The 24,900-nt window shown below is 43.9% G+C and overlaps 1 protein-coding gene across 1 annotated transcript in view; it reads left to right on the plus strand.

The window, feature by feature from the left end:
• Positions 1 to 24,900, plus strand: part of DNAH11 (dynein axonemal heavy chain 11) — a 708,797-nt gene that overhangs the window by 125,710 nt on the left and 558,187 nt on the right. Inside the window, exons 17-20 of the mRNA XM_030201723.1 lie at positions 324 to 440; positions 678 to 764; positions 16,421 to 16,579; positions 21,468 to 21,551. Coding sequence (XP_030057583.1) covers positions 324 to 440; positions 678 to 764; positions 16,421 to 16,579; positions 21,468 to 21,551 — 447 coding nt within the window. The remainder of the gene's footprint in view (positions 1 to 323; positions 441 to 677; positions 765 to 16,420; positions 16,580 to 21,467; positions 21,552 to 24,900) is intronic.

Consider the following 24,900-nt stretch of genomic DNA (forward strand, 5'->3'; position numbering starts at 1 on the left):
CTGGGTTTTCATTTCCAGTATTTACTGCCAATACCTGCTGTTTACTGCTATCTAAATTAATTGAACAGTGGAGTGCCACAGGGATCAGTACTGGGACCAGTGGTATTTAACATATTTATAAATGATACTATATGATGGCTAGGAGAATTGGGGTTGATAACATAAAGTAATGTATCTCAGCACTGAGAATTTAGCCACCTTGAATATGAATCTTACCCTGATTAGTTCAAATGAAGATTGTGTGTTAGTTTGTATTTTTGTTTTTAGTTTATGTTAAAAATTGACAAAGATACACAAATTCTTATTTTCATTTGTTCTTTTAGGAATTACCAGGAAAATGGGAGAACACCAAGAAAATTGCTGTGTCCATTAAGCATGAAGTTGCTCCTCTTCAAACTGTGGAAGTTTCACTCATCAGAAAAAAATGTGTTGCATTTGATGTAAGAGGATAAAAGTTCTTAAAAAGAAATGAATGTGTATGTGTAAAAGATAAAGTATGAGTTTTGGAGCTTCAGATAAAGCAGCACTGGATACAGGAGTCATGAACACATGATTCTTGCACCACATTTTGTAAGGCTGTGACTGAGCGTGGGGCTGACTGTGCTGGTCTTTTTGTTTGTGTCTTTTAGTACAGTGTCATCTGAAGTAGAATTTATAACCAATATTTCTTTCAACAGCTAAAGCAGAGAAAATTCAGAGAAAGGTTTAGGATGAATGCTCCCTTTTGCTTTGAAGCAGAAAAGCCATATGCGCTCCTAGATAAGGTAAGGAAACATTCTTGGAAATACATTTACTAAGAGGTCATTCATATCTGATGTTGGCATATGCCGAGATTCTTTTATTTGGTATATTTAAAAATAAAAATGAAGGTAACTCCTATTAAATCTTCTGATGAAACACTGACATTTTTCATTTTCAAGCTAGTACTACGTTTCTACATTCGTTATCTGCTTAACAATATTGTTTCTGTCTCTGGGTTCTGTAAAGCATTGTTTCTTGACCTTTTAGGTAGCAAGTTCCCCCACACTTAAAATTTTCTTATACTCCCGGTAGGAGGGGTTAACTTAATGCTGTGCAAGGTGTAGAGTGCAAATTTTTAAAATCTCAGTTTTGAGAGAGGAAGAGGTAACCTGATCGAGAGAGAGCGAGAGAGAAGATGGATGAGAATACACAGGTGCTTCCCCCTCCTCAAACCTCACAACAACAATAGACTTGACAGCCTCAGCATAACATCTATCTACTTAAGTACTTAAGTGTTGCCATACTGGGACAGACCAAAGGTCCATCAAGTCCAGTATCCTGTTTCCAATAGTGACCAATCCAGGTCACAAGTACCTGGCAAGATCCCAAAACAGTGCATTACATTTTATGCTGTTTAATCCCAGTAGTGGATTTTCCCAAGTCCATTTTAATAATGCCTTATGGACTTTTCTTTTAGGAAGCTATCCAAACCTTTTTAAAACTCTGCTAAGCTAATTGCTTTTACCACATTCTTTGGCAACAAATTCCAGAGTTTAATTACACGTTGAGTGAAGAAATATTTTCTCCAATTCGTTTTAAGTTTACTACTTTGTAGTTTCATTGTATGCCCCCTAGTCCTAATATTTTTGGAACATAGTAGATGACGGCAGAAAAAGACCTGCACGGTCCATCCAGTCTGCCCAATAAGATAAACTCATATGTGCTACTTTTTGTGTATACCTTACCTTGATTTGTATCTGCCATTTTCAGGGCACAGACTGTAGAAGTCTTGCCCAGCACTAGCCCCGCCTCCCAAATACCAGCTCCACCTCCCAATCTCGGCTAAGCTTCTGAGGATCCGTTCCTTCTGAACAGGATTCCTTTATGTTTATCCCACGCATGTTTGAATTCCGTTACTGTTTTCATCTCCACCACCTCCCGCGGGAGGGCATCCCAAGTATCTACCACTCTCTCTGTGAAAAAATACTTCCTGACATTTTTCTTGAGTCTGCCTAGCGATTCACGTCTACCCGTTCCACTCTACTCTGTATTTTATGTACGTCTATCATATCTCCCCTCAGCCATCTTTTCTCCAAGCTGAAGAGCCCAAGCCATTTCAGCCTTTCCTCATGGGGAAGTTGTCCCATCCCCTTTATCATTTTCATCGCCCTTCTCTGTACCTTTTATTCCACTATATCTTTTTTTGAGATGCAGCGACCAGAATAGCACACAGTATTCAAGGTGCGATTGCATCATGGAGCAATACATAGGCATTATAACATCCTTGTTTTTATTTTCCATTCCTTTCCTATTAATGCCTAACATTCTATTTGCTTTCTTTTCTGCTGCAGCACACTGAGCAGAGGATTTCAAAGTATCATCAGCGATGACTCCTAGATCCTTTTTCTGGTCGGTGACTCCTAACGTGGAACCTTGCATCACATAGCAATAGTTTGGGTTCCTCTTTCCCACATGCATCACTTTGCACTTGCTCACATTAAACGTCATCTGCCATTTAGATGCCCAGTCTCATGAGGTCCTCTTGTAATTTTTCACAATCCTCTTGCGATTTAACAACTTTGAATAACTTTGTGTCATCAGTAAATTTAATTACCTCACTAGTTACTCCCATCTCTAGATCATTTATAAATGTATTAAAAAGCAGCGGTCCCAGCACAGACCCCTGGGGAACTCCACTATCTACCCTTCTCCATTAAGAATACTGACCATTTAACCCTACTCTCTGTTTTCTATCCTTTAACCAGTTCTTAATAGTCAATAGGACACTAACTCCTATCCCATGACTCTCCAGTTTCTTCTGGAGTCTTTCATGAGGTACTTTGTCAAACGTCTTTTGAAAATCCAGATACACAATATCAATTGGCTCGCCTTTACCCACATGTTTGTTCACCCCTTCAAAGAAATGTACTAGATTAGTGAGGCAAGATTTCCCTTCATTAAATCCATGTTGGCTTTGTCTCATTAATCTACGCTTTTGAATATGCTCTGTAATTTTGTTCTTTATAATAGTCTCTACCATTTTGCCTGCACCGACGTCAGCTCACCGGTCTGTAATTTCCCGGATCACCTATGGAACCCTTTTTAAAAAATCGGTGTTACAGTGGCCACCCTCCAATATTCCGGTACCATGCTTGATTTTAATGATAAATTACATATTACTAACAGTAGTTCAGATCATTTTTCAATTCTATCAACACCCTGGGATATATACCATTCGGTCTTGGCGATTTGGTACTCTTCAGCTTGTCAAATTGCCCCATTACATCTTCCAGGCTTACAGACTGATACAGTTTCTCTGACTCATCAGCATTGAATACCATTTCTGGCACCGGTATATCTCCCACATCTTCCTCGGCGAATCTCTCTGCTAAGGCCTTGTCTTCCCTGGTTGCCCCTTTTACCCCTTGGTTATCTAGCAGTCCGACCAATTCTTTTGCTGGCTTCTTGCTTTTAATATACCTATATGCACTTTTGCCTCCAATTCAGTCTTCTTTTCAAAGTCTCTCTTTGCCTTCCTTATCAGCGCTTATCTGTACAAAATATATCACGCAGCACCAGGAATTGGGATTACAGTTAGGGGCAACCATTTACACCAATGAAACCTTGGTATAAATCCCCGCGTCATCCCCTTTATTCAGTAACAATGCAGGTAAATTAAAGGAATGCCCCTGATCCATCCATGACCTTCCCATGGTGGCGGCATCCCCTTTTTGGATCCACTCATAAAATTTATGTGCACAAATTTGAATTAAATTCAATTAGCACCAGTAATTGCTTGTTAAAATATCAATTATCAGTGCTAATTGGCCTATTATTCAGTTCAATTGCATGCACAAATTGGGCACGTGCCCAAATTTGTGCATGCAATTTTTAGTGGCTTTTATAGAATTTGGGGGTTAGTGGCCAGCAGAGTGGACTTTGATCTTAGCTCATGAGTCACCAAGTATGTGTTCTCAGCTGGGCATTCAGTTTCTGGTGGGATAGTTCAGTAATATGAGATATATATCATTGACAGAAAAAGTGATTTTGCACCTGCTGCTTGTGCTCTACACTAGCATCCTCCTCATACTGACTAGGTCACAAACGCCTCTGGGTGAGTCTCCTGTTCACCAATTATCTCCAGTGTTTTCTAGGTTACTGGAGCCACACTCCCAGTGGTCCCACAGGTCCAAGAAAGCACTTACAGACCTAACACACAAACTACTAGGATTCTGTATCAGTCCAGACAAACAGGGTGAACAAACAATTATGTTTATTCTCTTAAAAAAATATTGAACAGTGGAACAAAATAGTGCAGTTGGCAAACAATAATAGGTAACTGAAATATGGATCAATTATAACACTAACTAAACACTTGCATACATCCTAAAAAGTACCATTGGAAGATCAGGGCATATATCTGTTCACAGAGGTTCAGCAAAAAAATATGTCTCTCTCCCTCTGCCAGTCTGAAACTGAAGCAACTGCCAGCATCTGCTGGGTAATTTCAAAACTCCAGGCCAATCAGAACCCAGAGCAGTCAAGTTTCAAATAAAAACTGGTTACATCACTGCAAGGCACTTCCTATTATCTGTGTGCCAAATAAAAGAAAGAAAAGTTAGTTCTTTGTAACATCTTTAAGCATAAACATGCACAATCTCTGTCCAAACAGGAGAAATATATTTCAGACGTATTTAAGACAGGAAAGTATCCAATACATTTTACAGGCTTAAAACACACTGTTTCTTCACAGTCTCCTTTTCCCAAGTCTCTTTTTCACTCAGGTTTCTCTTTATTGTGCTATCCCAAGTCTTTTTCCTCTCCTTTCCAAGTGTCCTACCTACCACCACACCACCACCATCACCACTTCATGCAGCATTCCTTTCAACTTCCTATTCCATCTTATTGTTCCCCTTCTTTTTCCGATAGCATCAGCCAGTCTTGCCATTAGCTGTTGTAGCAGTTGCTCTGAATTCTCCATTGGCCTGTATTTCTGTTCACTGAGATTTCAGTTCATCTCTTTTATTCATTAATCATTTCCTATTCTGAAGTCAGTTGCCGGCGAGTAAAATAAAATACATAATGTGAAAACATTACAGAGACTATGACTAATAATCTGAAGAAACATATCAGTCCAGGATTAATTCAAATCAGTGATCAAGAAGAACCTAAAACATATATCAGGCAGTCATATAGCCTTTGATGGGACTGAAACCAAAGCTTTTGAAGAGGACCTCAGTTGACTAGATGGAATATACTCATTAAGGGTTTTCAAATAAAGCATGTGGATCTTTCCTAGAGCTTTATAGATCAGAATGGCTGTGTTAAATTTAGCTCTCCATTTGCTAGGAAGCAAGTGGATACTGCACAACACTGGTGAAGTATAGGTCTGTAATAAAGGCTGCACAGAAGGTGACTGCAGCAAATGTATGAAGGATTTAGGGAGCCTGAGGTAAAGTGCATTGTAGGAACCAATGAAGTACTAATGCCTATGGTATAGGCCCAAGCCCACTTGCAATAGAGGACTCAAGCGTCACCCTGGCTTCTGTTTGTAGAATGTTGTTCTGACCAAAGCCTTGTTTTAAGCAGCCATTGACAGTTTTGAGTCAATGACAACTCTCAAGGACTTCAGGAGAAAAGTATAATTAAAACTATTCAGATGTGTGCAGGAATACCTGAAATAGTAGAATGTGTAAGAAGAACTTCAGTTTTTGTCAAGCTTAAGACAGTTTTATGTTTTTTTACTTGCCAGTCAGTTGTTGATCATGGTAGTATAATCAATCAGTGGAACTTGTACATCAGAACTGGATTGGAAAAGAAATAATAATTGAATATCATCAGCATATGGCTTATATTGAATTCTTATTGTCAATAGTTTTGCTAGAGTTTTCGGAATAAATGTTAGAGAACTCAGGAAAGCACAGCGCCCGGAGGAATATTATAGAACAGTGCTTCTTGCTGGGCACTCTTCACCATCCATAATGGTTGGAACAGAAAGGCCAAACTAGGTCTCTATATTAGTCCCTATGTCCAGATCAGTTAGACTAGTGTTTCCCAAGTCCAGCCCTGGAGTACCCCTTGCCAGTCAGGTTTTCAGGATATCCACAATAAATATGCATGAACTTGATTTGCATACAATGCCTCCATTATATGCAAATCTCTTTCATGCATATTCATTGTGGATATCCTGAAAACCTGACTGGCAAGGGGCACTCCAGGACTGGACTTGGGAAACACTGAGTTAGACAGTCCAATAAGGTGTGATGTTAATGGTATCTAAAACTGATGAGATCCTTAAGGCCACAAGCAGATGATGTTTGATTTATCAAATCTTTAAATGTCTGTAATGGAAAGCATTAAAGTCTCAGAATTATGGTTTTCTGAAAACCTTACCCATAGTGATCCAAGAGAGCAAATTCATCTAGCTAATCCTAGAGCTGAAAGAGAACAAATTGTTCAATTTGCTTTCCTAGAAAAAGAAAATTAGAAATAAGAAAATAGCTGCTATGATCAGTACAGTCAGTAAGGAATGTCTTATTTAGGATGGGTCAAATGGTAGCTTTCTTTAATAAAGAAGGGCAAACATTTTTTTTAAGGAAGTGTTGATTATGCATACTAAAGAGTCATCAACTATGTTTTTAGTTGTTTTGATATGCACTGTAGTTCAGACTCTCATGAGATCTGAGAAGCAGATCAGCACTGCACTGCAAAATAAATAGAACTGCGAAGAAGAGCAAAGTGATGCACTTAGGGTGTAGAAATCCAAAAGAGCAGTATGTGATAGGGGTTGAGAGACTAACGGGCTCATTTTCAAAGCACTTAGCCTCCCCAAAGTTCCATAGAAACCTATGGAACTTAGCCTCCCAAAGTGCTTTGAAAATATGCCTGTAAGTAAGCACTGGGCCTTCAGGAATGAGAAAAATGCAGTCCTTTATTTATGATGAAAACCCGACACGGGCCGATGTTTGAACAGCTCGTAAATAGAACGCCTTCAACCGCATAAACCGCCAAAAGGCGTTCTATTTACGAGCTGTTCAAACATCGGGAAATATAACCTGATTGTTTATCATCTTTATCAACTAGCTAATTAGCTGACCTAGAAGAGCTCTTTGACCCCTGATGCAGGCGTTTGTACGCCGAAATACGGCCCGTGTCGGGTTTTCATCATAAATAAAGGACTGCATTTTTCTCATTCCTGAAGGCCCAGTGTTTACTTTGTTTGTTTGTTTGGTTGCTTTTGTATGCTGTTTTCCCTCTTTTTTGTGACTGTAGGGGTTGAGAGACTGACATGCGCAGATCAGGAGATAGACCTTGTGATGATAGTGTCTGAGGACCTCAAGGCAGTGAAACAATGTGACAAGTTGGTGCCTCTTGCTTGAAGAATGATAGGCTGCATAGAGAGAGGCATAACTAGCAGAAGAAATGAGGTGTTGATGTCCCTGTACAAGTCATTGGTGAGGCCCCACTTGGAGTATTGTTTTCAGTCTTGGAGGCCATATCTCTTCAAGGACATAAAAAGACTTGAGGCGGTTCAGAGGAAGGCGACAAAAATTTCAGAGGGTGTATGCCATAAGATGTATGAGAAGAGACTGGAGGACTTGAATATGTATACGCTAGAGGAAAGGAGAGAGAGGTGATATATAGACATTTAAGTACTTGAAAGGTATTCATATACAAACAAAACTCTTCCAGAGACTTAGGGGCAGTAGAACTAGAGGACATGAATTGAGGTTGCATGGAACAAGATTTAGGAGTAATGTCAGGAAATACTTTTTCACAGTGAGGCTAGTTAATGCCTGGAATGCCCTTCCAGGAGAGGTGATGCATGGGATAGACACAGGGAATGCCTAAATAGAAAGAGGATGGAAACACAACATGGCTATTGAGTTATATTGAGGTAAATAATATTGTATAGGTCCTCCACAAAATGTGTGTAGCTATTTTAGTTCAAGTACTCCCTGTGACCGTTAAAGACTTTTAGAGGAAAAGGCCTCGAGAAACCCCATGACGCAAAGTAAAGGTCACTCGGTTGAACTTCCTCATTATCGGCCAGAAAAACCTTTAAATTCTGTTGTCTGAAAGCTAAATAGTAATGTTAAACAAACTTAGCTTGATTAGAAGTAGATCTCTGTGTTCTCTTTGAGCATTTATGACCGTGATCAACGACAGCCAGCATTTCGAATTCTGCTTCAGGATCACTGGACAAATTCGCACTCATTACTGATGGCGGATATCACAGAGACCGTCAGTGATATCCGCCGTCAGTAATGAGCGCGAATTTGTCCAGTGATCCTGAAGCAGAATTCGAAATGCTGGCTGTCGTTGATCAAGGTCATAAATGCTCAAAGAGCATGAAATAGATGTTTACAAAATCAAAAGTGGTGGGCATAGGATAGGGAATAGTCCAGTAGTAATAGGACTAGGGTACAGTCCATGAAACAAACTAGTATAGATTTAAAACTAATTCTAAAAAGTGGGGGTTTTTTCAGTCAAGGGTCCAAACTGGTAAAGGAGCTGGTTTATTTTTTTTTTTTAAACAGTTTGGATGTGTTTCTAGTGCAGGAGAACTTCATGTGTGCATGAAATTTTGTTTGCTTGTGGAGAAAAAACTAGAGTGTCAGCCTCTGCAACTTGCAGCAGTTTTCATCTCTATCTTTGCCCTGTGTCTCCTGTTCCATTCCCTCACTGGTAGAGATATCCAGGAAGCAATACATTTGACCTACTGCTGCTTCCTCTTCTACCATCTTCCCTATGAAGTCAGAATTGCATGGGGCATGTAACAGTTGTAGTTTCAGAGGAAAGCTGGCAGTTAAGGAGAACAGCTTGAATAATTTTTCTTCCTGGATAGAGAGGACCTCAAGGGGGAAAATTAATATGATGCCAGGGCAGGTAGGATAGGAAGGTAAAACCAGTTGGGTAAGTTTTCAACTCCTGACACTGTGATTTTGATGCAGAGATTTTTATATTTAGTACTTTTGCTTCTTTTTTTTTTTTTTTGTATCCTTTTCTTTCAATGCTATTCCACCGATATTTCTTTGAGTGGTTTGGTAGGAGCAGACTGTTTAATTTCCCCTTCAGTTATGGCACCAGACCTGCCGATCCCTGTCTGGTGGGGTCAGCGACCTCTGCCCAAAACTTATGAGTGCCCTAATAGGGTCAGATGTCTCACCTGTTGCAATAAAGTTCTTTCCACAGCACATAATTTTACTCAAGAATTATCTTTTGCAAGCCTCAACTGTCACGCATTAAAGCACAAAACTTCACTTATTCAGGAACTAGTTCTGAAGAGTCACCTTGATTTTCTTTGTCTTACCAAAACTTGGCTACTGCCTGGAGAGGAAGCATACCTATTTTCAAGTCTCTCTGTGAACTTTTCAACACATTATTTAACATGGGTGGACAAACGAGACGGAGGTATGGTAATTATGTTTACATCATCACTTCAGGTCAGAGAAATCTCCTCCCATGGTCTGTCTTTCCCTGAAATACTTTTGGTAGAAGTGGCAACTAATCCGCAGTTTTATATTCTTCTTTATTACTGCTCTCCTTCACTCAAAACTGAAGATTGGGGTAGGGCTTATCAATCTATAGCAGAAGCCTCAGTAAAGTAACCCAATCTTCTAGTTCTTAGAGATTTCGATATTCATGTAGACAATCTATCATATCCACGTACCAGGGGTTTTATTTCTCTAATAGAAGACCTAGGTCTTGTTTAACATGTGGTAGGATCAGCTCATTCTGATGATCATACATTAGATTTAGTAATGCCAGGCCCTAGTTCAAGGTTTAAGGTGTCATTGCCAAGAACTCTTCCACTTTCATGGACAGATCACTTTTGTGATTTCAAACTAGTAAATAAGGCCCGTTTCTGACACAAATGAAATGGGCGCTAGCAAGGTTTTCCTCTGAGTGTGTATGTTTGAGAGAGTGTGTGTGAGAGTGACTGGGTGTGTGAGAGAGAGAGAGAGAGAGTGAATGTGCGAGTGTGTGTGTGTGAAAGAGAGAGAGAATGAGTCTGGGTGCGAGTGTGTCTGTGAGAGAGAGAGAGTGTGTGTGTGAGAATGAGAGTGTGTGTGTTTCATGGGCGTAGACTGGGGGGGTGAGAGGGGGCAGTGCCCCCCCAAACGATGAAGACGACTTAATCTACTTTCCCGCAGTGGCGAACGGGCGGGCGACGCGTAAAAGCAGTAAGCAAGCAGCCAGGCTCGACTTCCTGAATCCTGCCCTCTCAGCGTCCCCGCCCGCCTGAAAGGAAATGACATCAGAGGAGGGCGGGATGCAGAGAGGGCAGGATTCAGGAAGTCGAGCCTGGCTGCTTGCTTGCTGCTTTTACGCGTCGCCCGCTGTGTCCTGGGACTCCCGCGCGTGTTGTTGACGGTTGGTGAGGGAGCGCGAGGTGGAGCAGGAATAGAGTTTTTTTGTACCGAGTGAGGCGATGGCGGTCAGTGGAGACAAGAGTCAGCGGTTTCTTCATTAGTGGAGAGTCTACAAACGTGGTGCTGAGATATCCATGGCAGTGCATCATAGGAGTACTGAAATCATTGCTGATGAGGTGGAAGTGGTGAAAAACGAAATGATCAGACAACAAAAGGTAGAAAAAAGTATTTTATTCAGAATTTAATTGGAATATGTCAGCTTTTGGAAATGTGCATCTGTGGTATGGGAAAGGGGGTGGGGAAATACTAGTGAAGAGGGAGTGCTGGGTAAGGAGGAAAGAAGGAAGGAAGGGAGAAAGAGCTGGCTTTTTTGGGAATAACCATAATGTATATGTATGAGATATTTCATACATATTCATTATGGTTATTCCCCAAAAAAAGCCAGCTCTTGCTCCCTTCCTTCCCTCCTCCATATTAGCATAATTTGCATATACAAATATGCAAATGAATATGCTAATATGCCCCGCCCCTTCCTTTGCCCCCCCCCAAATGAAACAGTCAAACTACGCCTATGGTGTGTTTGAATGAGAGTGTGTGCGTGTGCGTATGAGACACAGTGACTGTGTGAGAGAGAGTGTGTTTCACACAGATAGAGTGTGTGTGAGACAGTGTGAGAGAGTATATGTGCAATACACAGACTCTCTGTGAGACTGAGAGTGTGTGAGAGTGACTGTGTGACACATAGAGAGTGAATGTGATACAGTGTGAGACATAGTGTGAGAGACTGTGTGAGAGAGAGAAAGACACTGACTGTGAGAGAGTGTGTGTGTGACAGAGATACCTCCCCCTTCCCTCTGTGGTCTGAGGACCCCCCTCCCCCTCTGGACTGAGGACCTCCTCCCCCCTCTGGTCTCAGGATCCCCTCCCACTCTGCATTCCCCTCCCCTGTGGTCTCAGGACCCCTTGCCTCTCCACCCCTCTGCGTGGTTGGCAGCACCGTGCGAGTGTGTGTGTGTGTGTGTGACAGAGAGTGAGACTGGGTGTGAGTGTGTCTGTGAGAGAGAGAGAGAGTGTGTGTGATTGTCCTCTCTCCCCTGGCCCCCCCTCCAGCCACCCAGTGATTCTCGTCTCCCCTGCCCCCCCTCCAGCCACTCAGCTATTTTCCTGTCTCCCCTGCCACCCTCCAGCCACCCAGCGATTCTCCTGTATCCCCTGCCCCCCCTCGAGCCATGCAGCGATTCTCCTCTCTCCCCTGCCCCCCTCCAGCCACCCAGCCCCCATCCAGCGATTGTCCTGTGTCCCCTGTCCCCCCTCCAGCCACCCTGCAATTCTCCTCTGTCCCCTGCCCCCCCAGCCACCCAGCGTTTGTACTGTGTCCCCAGATTAGCTCCGTCGAAGCGGTGGCATTATTGAAAGCCCTGGCCATCCACGGAGTCAGCTTCAGAACGTTGGAGGTGAGTTCGTTCCCTCAGTCCTGCCTTCTGATTACCTGCCCTCGACGTCATCACGTTTTAACGTGAGGGCGGGGCAGAGAGAGATGTGACACTGTTACGAACCCTTCACTGAAGCCACAGAGTCAGCTTCAGAACGTTGGAGGCGCTTTTTATTATAGTAGATTACCCGCCCTCGACGTCATAACGTTTTGACGCGAGAGCAGGGCAGACAGAGATGGTGAATCGGTTACACACCTACGAACTTATGAACCCTTCACTGAAGCCACAGAGTCAGCTTCAGAACGTTGAGGGCACTTTTTATTATAGTAGATTTCTGTCATATCCTCTCCTTTGTCCTTATCTTCTGAAGGTTACTGGTCAAAATGTCTTAGATGCATTGACCCTCTGGTACTTCCCCTTTTACAGGAGTCCTTCCCAGATGATTTCTTTGAGCTAGAACTTGGAGAACAGGTCTGTACCTGGCACTCTTCAAAAAAAAAAAAAAAAATAAAAAAAACGAACATTTTTGGACAGGGTAGCTCCGTTCAAATGTATTAAAAAAACATACTAATAAACATCAGCTTGGTTCCACCCTGGCTTACATACTTGTAGACGACAGGTAAGAAGAGCATAACACCTTTGGCACAAACATAAATCAGATAATTATGTCACAGTGCCGAGAACTCCAGCAATTTTATTTAGCCCAGATCCGTCTAGCAAAGAAAAATTTCTACTGTAAATAAATTCAAAAGGCAGCGAATTCGACTAAATAGCTCTTTCGAATTTTCAATAATCTGACATCCACCCCAACAGAGAACAAATCTGCTGTGCCCATTCCCTCAGAAAATTTAGAATTGCACTTTATTTTGAAGATAGAGAAGCTTAGAGCTCCTTTTTTTCCTATATCAAAATCTACGGTTACTAACAGCCTGACTCTATACGTGCCCTTCTCAGCTCTGACTGCATTATGGATAGCTTCCCACTCAAACATCGATTTCCCAGCTTCTCAATAGACTTAATGCTGGGCAGACTTATACGGTCTGTGCCAGAGCCAGTGGTTGGGAGGTGGGGATAGTGCTGGGCAGACTTATACGGTCTGTGCCCTGAAGAGCATAGGTACAAATCAAAGTAGGGTATACACAAAAAGTAGCACACATGAGTTGTCTTGTTGGGCAGACTGGATGGACCGTGCAGGTCTTTTTCTGCCGTCATCTACTATGTTACTATCCTGCTTATAATCGAAATAGAAAAACGCCTATATTGTGACCCAAATCGGGAGATAGACGTTTATCTCACAAAAACGAATAAAGCGGTATAATCGAAAGCCGAATTTGGACGTTTTCAACTGCACTCCGTCGCGGATGCGGACAAAGTTGATGGGGGCGTGTCGAAGGCGTGGTGAAGGCGGAACTGGGGCATGGTTATCGGCCGATCAGAGATGGGCGCCTTTCGCCAATAATGGAAAAAAACTATGCGTTTTTAGCGAGAATTTAGGGCACTTTTCCTGGACCCAATTTTTCCACGAATAAGGCCCCAAAAAGTGCCCTAAATGACCAGATGACCACTGGAGGGAATCAGGGATGACCTCCCCTGACTCCCCCAGTGGTCACAAACCCCCTCCCACCACAAAATATGCCGTTTCACAACTTTTTATTTTCACCCTCAAACGTCATACCCACCTCCCTGGCAGCAGTATGTAGGTCACTGGAGCAGTTATTAGGGGATGCAGTGGACTTCAGGCAGGTGGACCCAGGCCCATCCCCCCCACCTGTTACACTTGTGCTGATAAATGGGAGCCCTCCAAACCCCCCCCCCAAACCCACTGTACCCACATGTAGGTGCCCCCCTTCACCCCTTAGGGCTATAGTAATGGTGTAGACTTTTGTGGGCAGTGGGTTTTGAGGGGGATTTGGGGGGCTCAACACCCAAAGGGAAGGGTGCTATGCACCTGGGAGCTGTTTTACCTTGTTTTTTTTTTTTTGTAAAAGTGCCCCCTAGGGTGCCCGGTTGGTGTCCTGGCATGTGAGGGGGACCAGTGCACTACGAATCCTGGCCCCTCCCACGAATAAATGTCTTGGAGTTTTTCGTTTTTGAGCTGGGCGCTTTCGGTTTCCATTATCGCTGAAAAACAAAAACGCCCAGCTCAACAAAAGATAAACGTCCATGTTTTTCGAAAATACGCTTCGGTCCGCCCCTTCACGGACCCGTTCTCGGAGATAAACGCCCATGGAGATAGACGTTTCCGTTCGATTATGCCCCTTTGTGTGACCTCTTGTTCTTTAGACCCAATTCCATCAGCTTGGCTAAGACAGCCTATTTTGGGTACATAAGTGTTGCCATACTAGGACAGACCAAAGGTCCATCAAGCTCAGTATCCTGTTTCCAACTGTGGCCAATCCAGGTCACAAGTACCTGGCAAGATCCCAAAACAGTACAATACATTTTATGCTGCTTATCCCAGAAATAAGCAGTGGATTTTCCCAAGTGCATTTTAATAATGGCTTATGGACTTTTCTTTTAGGAAGCCAAGCAAAACCTTTTAAAACCCCGCTAAGCTAACTGCTTTTACTACATTCTATGGCAACAAATTCCAGAGTTTAATTACACGTTGAGTGAAGAAATATTTTCTCCGATTTGTTTTAAATTTACTACTTTGTAGCTTCATTGCATGCCCCATAGTCCACTGATATGGTATTGGTGGGGCAGGAGCCACTGGAAATTGTTCTTGTTTCATTTGGAAGGAACCCTCAATGGATGGGATGATGTGAGCTGGGGTTGGGTGGGTAGAAGGATGCTGTCAAGACTAGAGTGCTTTTATGTTTTCAGTTTTGTGGGGTTGAGAACCTGACACTGGTAGAAAATGTAAATGTAAATTTGTTTTGTTTTTCTTTTGTTTCTATAAGGAAGCCAAAAAAAAAAAAGAAACGTTATTGACATTTTCTGTTTGCTTTGAAATGAAAGCTAATTTCTTAATCTTCAGAATTATATGGTTATTCTCAAGGAAAACAGATTTCCTGCAGTGTGGTGAAATACTTACTCAATAATAAGGTTTCTTAAAGGTGAAAAAGGTCAATCATAATATAAAAATATAAAAAAAACATAAGTGAAGAAGTTCTTGGTTGGAGGGGAAAAAGTATAAATACAAATAAATGTAAGGAAAAATCCAAAAACGGAATAATTTGGAATTATAATGTAACTGCACTTTATTAGAACCACATATTTTGATCTGAATATCAGCTGGTAATTGGTGTCTACACCTGCTGTTTTGAGAGGCAATCCAGAGAGGGTAATTGTGAGTTATATGTTAATAAAAGGCCACTCTGCTTTGAACTGAGTCACTATCCGCCTTATTTTCAAAAGAGAAAGACGCCCATATTTCGACCCAAATCGGGAGATGGGCGTCTTTCTCCTGTGGGCGCCCAAATTGGTATATTGAAAGCCAATTTTGGGCGTCTTCAACTGCAATCTGTCGAGGAAACGGCCAAAGTTGACGGGGGCGTGTCGGAGGCATGGTGAAGGCAGGACTGGGGCGTGTTTATCGGCCGAGGAGAGATGGGCGTCCTCGGCCGATAATCGAAAAAAGAAAGGCGTTTTTAGCGCGAATTTGGGTCATTTTTTGGACCCTTTTTTTTTCACGAACAAGTCCCAAAAAAGTGCCCTAAATGACCAGATGACCACCGGAGGAAATCAGGGATGACCACCCCTGACTCCCCCAGTGGTCACTAACCCCCTCCCACCCAAAAAAAAAACCAACTTTAAAAACTTTTTTTCCCAGCCTGTATGCCAGCCTCAAATGTCATACCCAGCTCCATCACAGCAGTATGCAGGTCCCTGGAGCAGTTGTTAGTGGGTGTAGTGGACTTCAGCCAGGTGGACCCAGGCCCATACCCCCCCTACCTGTTACACTTGTGGTGGTAAATGGGAGCCCTTCAAACCGCCCCCAAAACCCACTGTACCCACATCTAGGTGCCCCCCTTCAGCCATATGTGCTATGGTAATGGTGTAGAGTTGTGGGGAGTGGGTTTTGGGGGGATTTGGGGGGGCTCAGCATCCAAGGGAAGGGAGCTATGGACTTCAGAGGTAGTTAACTTTTTTGTTTTAATTGTTACAAGTGCCCCCTAGGGTGCCCGGTTGGTGTCCTGGCATGTGAGGGGGACCAGTGCACTACGAATCCTGGCCCCTCCCATGACCCAATGCCTTGGATTTAGTCGTTTTTGAGCTGGGCGCCTTCGGTTTCCATTATCGCTGAAAAAACGATATCGCCCAGCTCAAATCCGCACAAATCCGATGCATTTAGCTGGCACAAACTGTATTATCGGAAAAAAGATGGATGCCCATTTTTTTCAAAAATACGGTTTGTCCCACCCCTTCACGTACCCGTTCTCAGAGATAGACGCCCATGGAGATGGGCGTTCGTGTTTGATTATGCCCCTCCACGAGTTAAGCTCAAACACACCTCCAATGAACTGCCCTGCTTACTGGTAAACCAGTATCTCCTAATGAAAAATGACCACATTTCTAAGTTGGACGCATCCCATCTTCACTTGCTGCATTCTTGCCTTGTTTCGTGACTTTTTAGATATGCTGGTCTCTGTATAAAAACCCCAAAAAAGTGCTTAAATGTGAAAATGGCTGTTTCATCCACTAAAGGCAAACCAAGACCTGAAGACCTTGGAAGAAGAAATGCTACATATGCAGGAGTCTGCAAATCTCTTTGAAGTGGCAATTCCCGATTACAAGCAAATAAAACAGTGTCGCAGGGAAATAAAACTTCTCAAGGGATTATGGGATATGATTTCATTTGTTAAGGTAAGAGGCTTGTATATTTTAAGTAAAATATTATAAACCTGAAGAATGTGCTTAATTTTGTTGCGCTACTTTCAAAACATGATTTATATGTGTTATTCTATTGAGACAACTAAACAGCCACGATAGGGGTCCTTAACCTTTTTTGATTCACACCTCTTTAACTGATCAGTGAAACTGTTGCACCTTCTTCTGTAACCAAGCGTCCACTATTGAGTACTGACAGCTACATATGCCCCTTTTAGCCGCTAACAGTGCTAACTGCTAACATGTCGCTTAATTACAGTTGTACACAGTTATACTACCAATAACTGACCTAATAACTGCCTTCACTCTTTCTAGCTTCAATAAATTGCCTTAGATTTCAGGACTCTTCTCCACACCGCATTTGACCTCTTCTGCACCCCTTGGGAGTGTGGGTAACACTGCTTAAGAACCCTTGAGTTTCATTTCCCTTTATTAATATTTATATGCTGCCCTTATCCAGAGCGGTGCACAGATAAACATACATAAGAAAAGAAAACATTATAAAAACTCAACACTTCAAAATAGGCATGCTTGCATTATGCTGTGTCCTCCAGCTATCAAAGTTACTGTTTAACCTGCAACACCAGATGCTGTTTCAGTAATTTCTTAAACAATCCTAAATTCTTTTGAGCCCTAAGGGGTCCAGGAAGTTTATTCCATGCTGTCATTCCTGCTATAGAAAAAGCTCTTCTCCTCCTTAGCAAGATACTATAGCAACAGCCACTTAGATGGTTTGGGCTCCTACAAGGAGTGGATGTACAGTGCATACCAAGGCAAGCCAGGAACTGGAAACCAGAAGGGAAAGAAGAGGCCAAGGAAGGTCAAGACAGATTTAGCATCAAACAGTTGAAAAGGATCTCACTTTCAACTGGTCAGAAGCAGTTGATGAATCACAAAAACAACAAGTGTGGAAGATGCATCTGTATGTATGCCTTATGTACCAACTGGTTCAAGAGGGCATGATAAATAAATCTGTTGCACTTAATAGTTATATTTAAATACAAGAATAGTAACAACCATGGCTTTTGTTATGGCTAACCCTTGCACTGAAATGCCTCTGGTACACGTCTTTCAGCTAAAACACTCAGAGGCAGTTCTATAAATTGATGCCTCCAGTTAGGCATGCCAATGCTGTGCACTGAGCACCAGTTCTGTAACCGCATCTGTGCACCAAGATGATGTTAGAGAATACTAGTATAAACCTGAATTGGCATGCTTAAATTTAGATGTAACCACTTACACCAGTTAAATGGCAAGAGTAAATTGGTGTGCCTAAGTGCGCCATACAAAACATATAACTTACATTATTCTATAAGTTCTGAGAATATATTGGAAGCATACCCATGCCCCTCCCATGCTCTGCTCATGTGTGTGCTCCCTTGCAGTTACACACTATGGCACTTATGTGCTATGTTATAGAATAGCATGTAGTGCACAAATGCACATACAGTGGTGGAAATAAGTATTTGATCCCTTGCTGATTTTGTAAGTTTGCCCACTGACAAAGACATGAGCAGCCCATAATTGAAGGGTAGGTTATTGGTAACAGTGAGAGATAGCACATCACAAATTAAATCCGGAAAATCACATTGTGGAAAGTATATGAATTTATTTGCATTCTGCAGAGGGAAATAAGTATTTGATCCCCCACCAACCAGTAAGAGATCTGGCCCCTACAGACCAGGTAGATGCTCCAAATCAACTCGTTACCTGCATGACAGACAGCTGTCGGCAATGGTCACCTGTATGAAAGACACCTGTCCACAGACTCAGTGAATCAGTCAGACTCTAACCTCTACAAAATGGCCAAGAGCAAGGAGCTGTCTAAGGATGTCAGGGACAAGATCATACACCTGCACAAGGCTGGAATGGGCTACAAAACCATCAGTAAGACGCTGGGCGAGAAGGAGACAACTGTTGGTGCCATAGTAAGAAAATGGAAGAAGTACAAAATGACTGTCAATCGACAAAGATCTGGGGCTCCACGCAAAATCTCACCTCGTGGGGTATCCTTGATCATGAGGAAGGTTAGAAATCAGCCTACAACTACAAGGGGGGAACTTGTCAATGATCTCAAGGCAGCTGGGACCACTGTCACCACGAAAACCATTGGTAACACATTACGACATAACGGATTGCAATCCTGCAGTGCCCGCAAGGTCCCCCTGCTCCGGAAGGCACATGTGACGGCCCGTCTGAAGTTTGCCAGTGAACACCTGGATGATGCCGAGAGTGATTGGGAGAAGGTGCTGTGGTCAGATGAGACAAAAATTGAGCTCTTTGGCATGAACTCAACTCGCCGTGTTTGGAGGAAGAGAAATGCTGCCTATGACCCAAAGAACACCGTCCCCACTGTCAAGCATGGAGGTGGAAATGTTATGTTTTGGGGGTGTTTCTCTGCTAAGGGCACAGGACTACTTCACCGCATCAATGGGAGAATGGATGGGGCCATGTACCGTACAATTCTGAGTGACAACCTCCTTCCCTCCGCCAGGGCCTTAAAAATGGGTCGTGGCTGGGTCTTCCAGCACGACAATGACCCAAAACATACAGCCAAGGCAACAAAGGAGTGGCTCAGGAAGAAGCACATTAGGGTCATGGAGTGGCCTAGCCAGTCACCAGACCTTAATCCCATTGAAAACTTATGGAGGGAGCTGAAGCTGCGAGTTGCCAAGCGACAGCCCAGAACTCTTAATGATTTAGAGATGATCTGCAAAGAGGAGTGGACCAAAATTCCTCCTGACATGTGTGCAAACCTCATCATCAACTACAGAAGACGTCTGACCGCTGTGCTTGCCAACAAGGGTTTTGCCACCAAGTATTAGGTCTTGTTTGCCAGAGGGATTAAATACTTATTTCCCTCTGCAGAATGCAAATAAATTCATATACTTTCCACAATGTGATTTTCCGGATTTAATTTGTGATGTGCTATCTCTCACTGTTACCAATAACCTACCCTTCAATTATGGGCTGCTCATGTCTTTGTCAGTGGGCAAACTTACAAAATCAGCAAGGGATCAAATACTTATTTCCACCACTGTAAGTGGCACTTTTCTTTGCATTTACACGCTCAGTTATAAAATTGCCTTCAATCTTTAACTTGCTTGCATTAATCCTGCATTAAATGTTATTTTAAAAACATACAGGAGTGGTGAATATGGGATGAAAGTACAGTCATCTTTTAGACATTGAATTCATTTCTCCATAATGGGGAGTATATAGCACTACCTGCTGTTAGTCCTGATGAGATGTTAGAATTCTAGCAAATGTGGATTCAAATTAATACTTTCAAAGACTAATAACCAGTTAATTGTATCTATCTGATACTAGTGTAATTTCCTCTGAACATCTTGATCCCTGTTGTGGGAATTCCTAGATGTAACGGAAAGACAAAGAATGAAGGAAATAATAGCAGCTACACCTTACTGGAGAGGAGCATTCTCAAAATACTTAAATACATTTTTTATAAACCATAATAAACACACAAAGAAATATAAAAACACCAGTTAAAACTCAAAATACCTGACATGGCTATGTTTTTCCTCATGCCTGCCTCAGTAGTATAATAAAACTTGTATATACATGGTGTCTGGAAAAAATGGGACCCCTAACATAGTTTCAAAATACTTTACAATTGTTTAAACATTTAATATGACCTTAAAAACTTTAGCATAATGGGTTTTTTTCTTAGTTAATTCATAATTTGTGTTCAGAGTGTTTTCCTTCAGCCTTCACACATTTACAGAGTCTTTGACACCACTGATTGATAGCTTCATCAATTACTCGCTGGTCAAGTTTGTCCCAGGCAGCCAGTATTCATTGGTGTAGGTCTAAGACATCTGTTATTTTTGTTCTGTAAAATTTCTCTTCCATTGCTCACCAGATTTTGTAATCAAACAGATTTAGATCTAGACTGTTTAGAGGTGTCGGGTCGTTTTTATACAATAAAGCAATAAAGATTGAAATATCTTATATTTTCAAATGTTCAGTCAAATACATAACTTTCATGCATTAATGGTGAGAAATTGAAGACAGCCAATTTATGCCAGTGATATACCTTTTACCTGTGGAAATTATTGTCCTCTAAAAGCAATATTTGAGTGGTATTTTCAGTTTCTTCCAAATCTGGGGTCCCTTCATGATGCTAGTTTGCTTTCACATGAAGCAAGCAAGCTTCACTTTGACTAGTAATGAATGTTATAAATGCCAATTTTGATGGGCAACATCAAAGAACACTGGACTTATCTGGAAGTTTATCTAATTTGAGCTTTATAGCAGGGGCGTATCTGGAATCCGGCGGTAGGGGGGGCCACAGCCAGAGAGGGGGGGCACATTTTTGCCCCCCCCCCCCCCCCCCCCCCGCCGCCGCCGCCGCCTCTCTCCACCCCCTCCCCGCAGTCAACCCTCCCCCGCTGCTTACTTTTGCTGGCGCCCGAGGTCCGACCCGCAATCTCCGTTTTTCGTCTTCCTCCGTGGCCATGCTTCCGGGAAGTAACGCTGCAGTGCTGATTCGTTGAATCCAGTTCGACGTCTGACGTCAGACGCCGAACTGGATTCAACGAATCAGCACTGCAGCATTACTTCCCGGAAGCATGGCCACGGAGGAAGACGAAAAACGGAGATTGCGGGTCGGACCTCGGCGCCAGCAAAAGTAAGCAGCGGGGGAGGGTTGACGGCGGGGAGGGGGGCCAGGGCGAAATCTGCGGGGGCCCAGGCCCCTGTGGCCCCACGCAGATACGCCCCTGCTTTATAGTGAGATAGAGACTTGCAGGTCTCCTCATTGATCAAACAAGTCTCTTCTGTTATCCAGCAGAGTCCTTTCTGCAAATACTGGTCATAAGATTTGCTGTGCTTGCCATTACAGAGCAGCATTGATGAGTGGACTGAAACTCGGTGGAGACAGATCAATGTAGAACAAATGGATGTGGAGCTCAGAAGATTTGTCAAGGTAGGTTACACAATTATCTTCCTGAGGCACCTCTCCTGTCAGGTTGATCTGCATTTTGGTTGCTTTATACCTTTTGTCATTTCAAATTCAAATTAACTCTGTTTCCAAACAAGGCCTGTAAGTTAGACAGAGCCCATTTGTATACAGTCATTATAGTTGAACTGATTTGAATACTCCTGGTTAAAGAATCAAGCTGTTTCTATTGGGTAAAATGAATTTGAAGCAAAGGTCTAAACATTTCCAACATGAAGCTGACAAAAGATCTCTGGGATAAAGATATCTAAAGTGTAAAGTACATATATACACTGGAGGAAAACCTGTTTCAGTCTGTTACGTGACTGGGTGTGAGGAGAATATGATCCTTAGCACAAAACAAAAACAGTGGAGTGGCTCAGCAAGAACAAAGACCTGTCTTTGTGTAGCCCATTCAAAGTACTGACCTGAATCCAGTAGAAAATCTGTGGCAAATTTCGAAGGCTGCACTCCACAGATAATTAGTTTAAAAGATTTTGAGTGATTCTGCCAAGAAAAATGGGAAAGACTGCATCATGCCATTGTGTGAAGTTGGTAGATAACATAGGACTCAGTATGTGACGCAGTGGCGATCCTAGGTCGGCTGCCACCTGGGGTGGATCACCGCTGTGCCCCCCCCCCCCCCCCGGGTGCAGCAGCGTCCGTCCCCCCAGGGTGCAGCACGACACCCCCTCCCCCCGGCGCATCATCCCCCCCCCCCCCCCCCCCGGGTGCATTCTTGGCTGCTGGAGGGTGCAGAGAGCAGCCGCGCACCTGTCGGCTCCACTGACTCCCTGCTCCCTCTGCCCCAGAACAGGAAGTAACCTGTTCCGGGGCAGAGGGAGCAGGGAACCAGCGGAGCCGACAGGCGTGCAGCTGCACTCTGCACCCTCCAGCAGCGTGCACCCGGGGCGGACCGCCCCCACCGCCTCCGCCCTTGCCACTGCCATGATATGACATCTAAAAAAAATTGGCAAAATGTACCTAGGTGTATTCTATGTGGAGGGGCATAATCGAACGGGGCGTCCAAGTTATCATGAGGGTGTCCTCGCAGGATGGCCCCGTAAAGAGGCGGGGCAACCCGTATTATGGTCATCCTTAGGTTGTTTTTGAGATGGTCGTCCACGGTTTTCGGTGAAAATGGAAACCGAGGACGCCCATCTCAAAAACGATAAAATCCAAGCTATTTGGTCATGGGAGGAGCCACCATTCATAGTGCACTGGTCCCCCTGACATGCCAGGACACCAACCGGGCACCCTAGGGGGCACTGCAGTGGACTTCACAAATTGCTCCCAGTCCCTTACCTTCGATGCTGAGCCCTCCAAACCCTCCCCCAAAACCCACTCCCCACAACTGTACACAACTACCATAGCCCTAAGGGGTGAAGGGGGGCACCTACATGTGGGTACAGTGGGTTTTTGGGTTTGGAGGGCTCAACATTTACCACCACAAGTGTAACAGGTGGGGGGGGGATGGGCCTGGGTCCGTCTTCCTGAAGTGCACTGCACCCAGTGGTGTTCCGTGCTTGGCTGACACCCGGGGGCGGATCGCCGCTGCGCGCACCGGATGCAGTGCAACATGCCGCCCCCCCCTCCGGCGTGGAACGGCACCCCCCCTGGCGTCGGCATCCACCCCCCGGTGTGGACCCTAAACCCCCCCCCCCCCCCGGCGCAGCGCCTCTCACTTCCCCCGACAGTCCCCACCTTCTTACCAGCTGAGCTCCGGCCGGCACCTCCAATCTGCAGCGCTGCTGCTGACTTTAAATGAAGAAAACCGTCTCGTCGTTGGCCCTTCACTCACTGAGTCCCGCCCTTGAGGAAATAGGAAGTTATATCAGAGGGCGGGACTCAGTAGTGAAGGGCCAACGACGAGACGGTTTTCTTCATTTAAAGTCAGCAGCAGTGCTGCAGATTGGAGGTGCCGGCCGGAGCTCAGCTGGTAAGCAGGTGGGGACTGTCGGGGGGGAGTGAGAGGCGCTGCGCCGGGGGGGGGGGGACGGAGCACCCCCCCCACCCGTTGACACCCGGGGCGGACCGCCCCCACCGCCCCGCCCTTGCTACGCCACTGACTGCACCCACTAAAAACTTGCTCCAGGTACCTGCATACTGCTGTGATGGAGCTGGGTATAATATTTGAGGCTGGCATAGAGGCTGTAAAAAATGTTTTTTTTTTGGGTGGGAGGGGGTTGGTGACCACTGGGGGAGTAAGGGGTCATCTGGTCAGTTTGGGCACCTTTTCGAGGCTTGATAGTAAAAAAAAAATGGACCAAGTAAAGTCAGCCAAATGCTCGTCACAGACGCCCTTCTTTTTTCCACTGTCGGCCGAGGATGCCCATCTCTAAATCACGCCACAGTCCCGCCTTCAGTACGGTGCCGACGTCCCCGTGAATTTTGGTCATCCCCGTGACGGAAAGCAGTTGAGGACACCCAAAATCGGCTTTCGATTATGTCGATTTGGGCAGCCCTGAGAGAAGGACGGAAGATGGGCATCCTTCTCTTTCGAAAATTCACCTGAAAATGTGCCTAAATTTAGGCTTACTTTATAGAATAATCCTAAATTTCGGGGATTTATAGAATATACCAAGCGCCCATATGCACAACTAAATTTGGTCACGGGCAACTACTGGAAGAAGAGGAAAAGACTCGAGTATATTACCCAGTCAATAAAGGCAGGTTATAAAACTTTGTTTAGATAATCAAGTGGAACAAGGAATACTAGAAAGGAAATAACATTAGTGGAGAAGAGTATAAGAGGAAAGCCAATATATTAAACAGATATTTTGGAATAAATCAGGGGGATAAACAAGGGCCCATCCACTTTAGGCTCAGGCCCACCCAACAGTGGTGTACCCTTGCTGTAGCTGGTGGGGATCCCCAGGACCCACCAGCTGAAGGCATTTTCCGAAGATGCCCAGAACTCCCCTCACCCAAGTACGGTGTTCCTCAGCCTCGATACCAGAGCTTGCGCATGCTCAGTTCACGCTCAAGAACTGAGCATGCAGAAGGTGCTGGCTTCAGCAGGTCAGAGGTCTTGGTGACACTTCTCATTCCATGCTGCTTTTGTAATCTGTGAAGTTATCTTTGTGTTCGCTAATTTAGCAAGCACAGCTTCCCTTAAGGCTGTGTCTAGTTTTTCAGGGCATGTGGCTGGAGTGCTCTCCCTTACGGTATGGTCATGGCCAGGAGAGTAGAACCAACAGACAAAATTTAAACCTGCGCTCTCCAATTTATATGTTCTGAATCTTCCCTCTAGATTCGATTCTCCTATTTTTTTTTTTTTTTTTTTTAGAGTTTCCACCAGTTGACACTTCCATTTCCTCTTATCGTTGACAGGCTC

Source organism: Microcaecilia unicolor, chromosome 1 (assembly GCF_901765095.1).
Source record: "Microcaecilia unicolor chromosome 1, aMicUni1.1, whole genome shotgun sequence".
NCBI classification, from domain to species: Eukaryota; Metazoa; Chordata; class Amphibia; order Gymnophiona; family Siphonopidae; genus Microcaecilia; species Microcaecilia unicolor.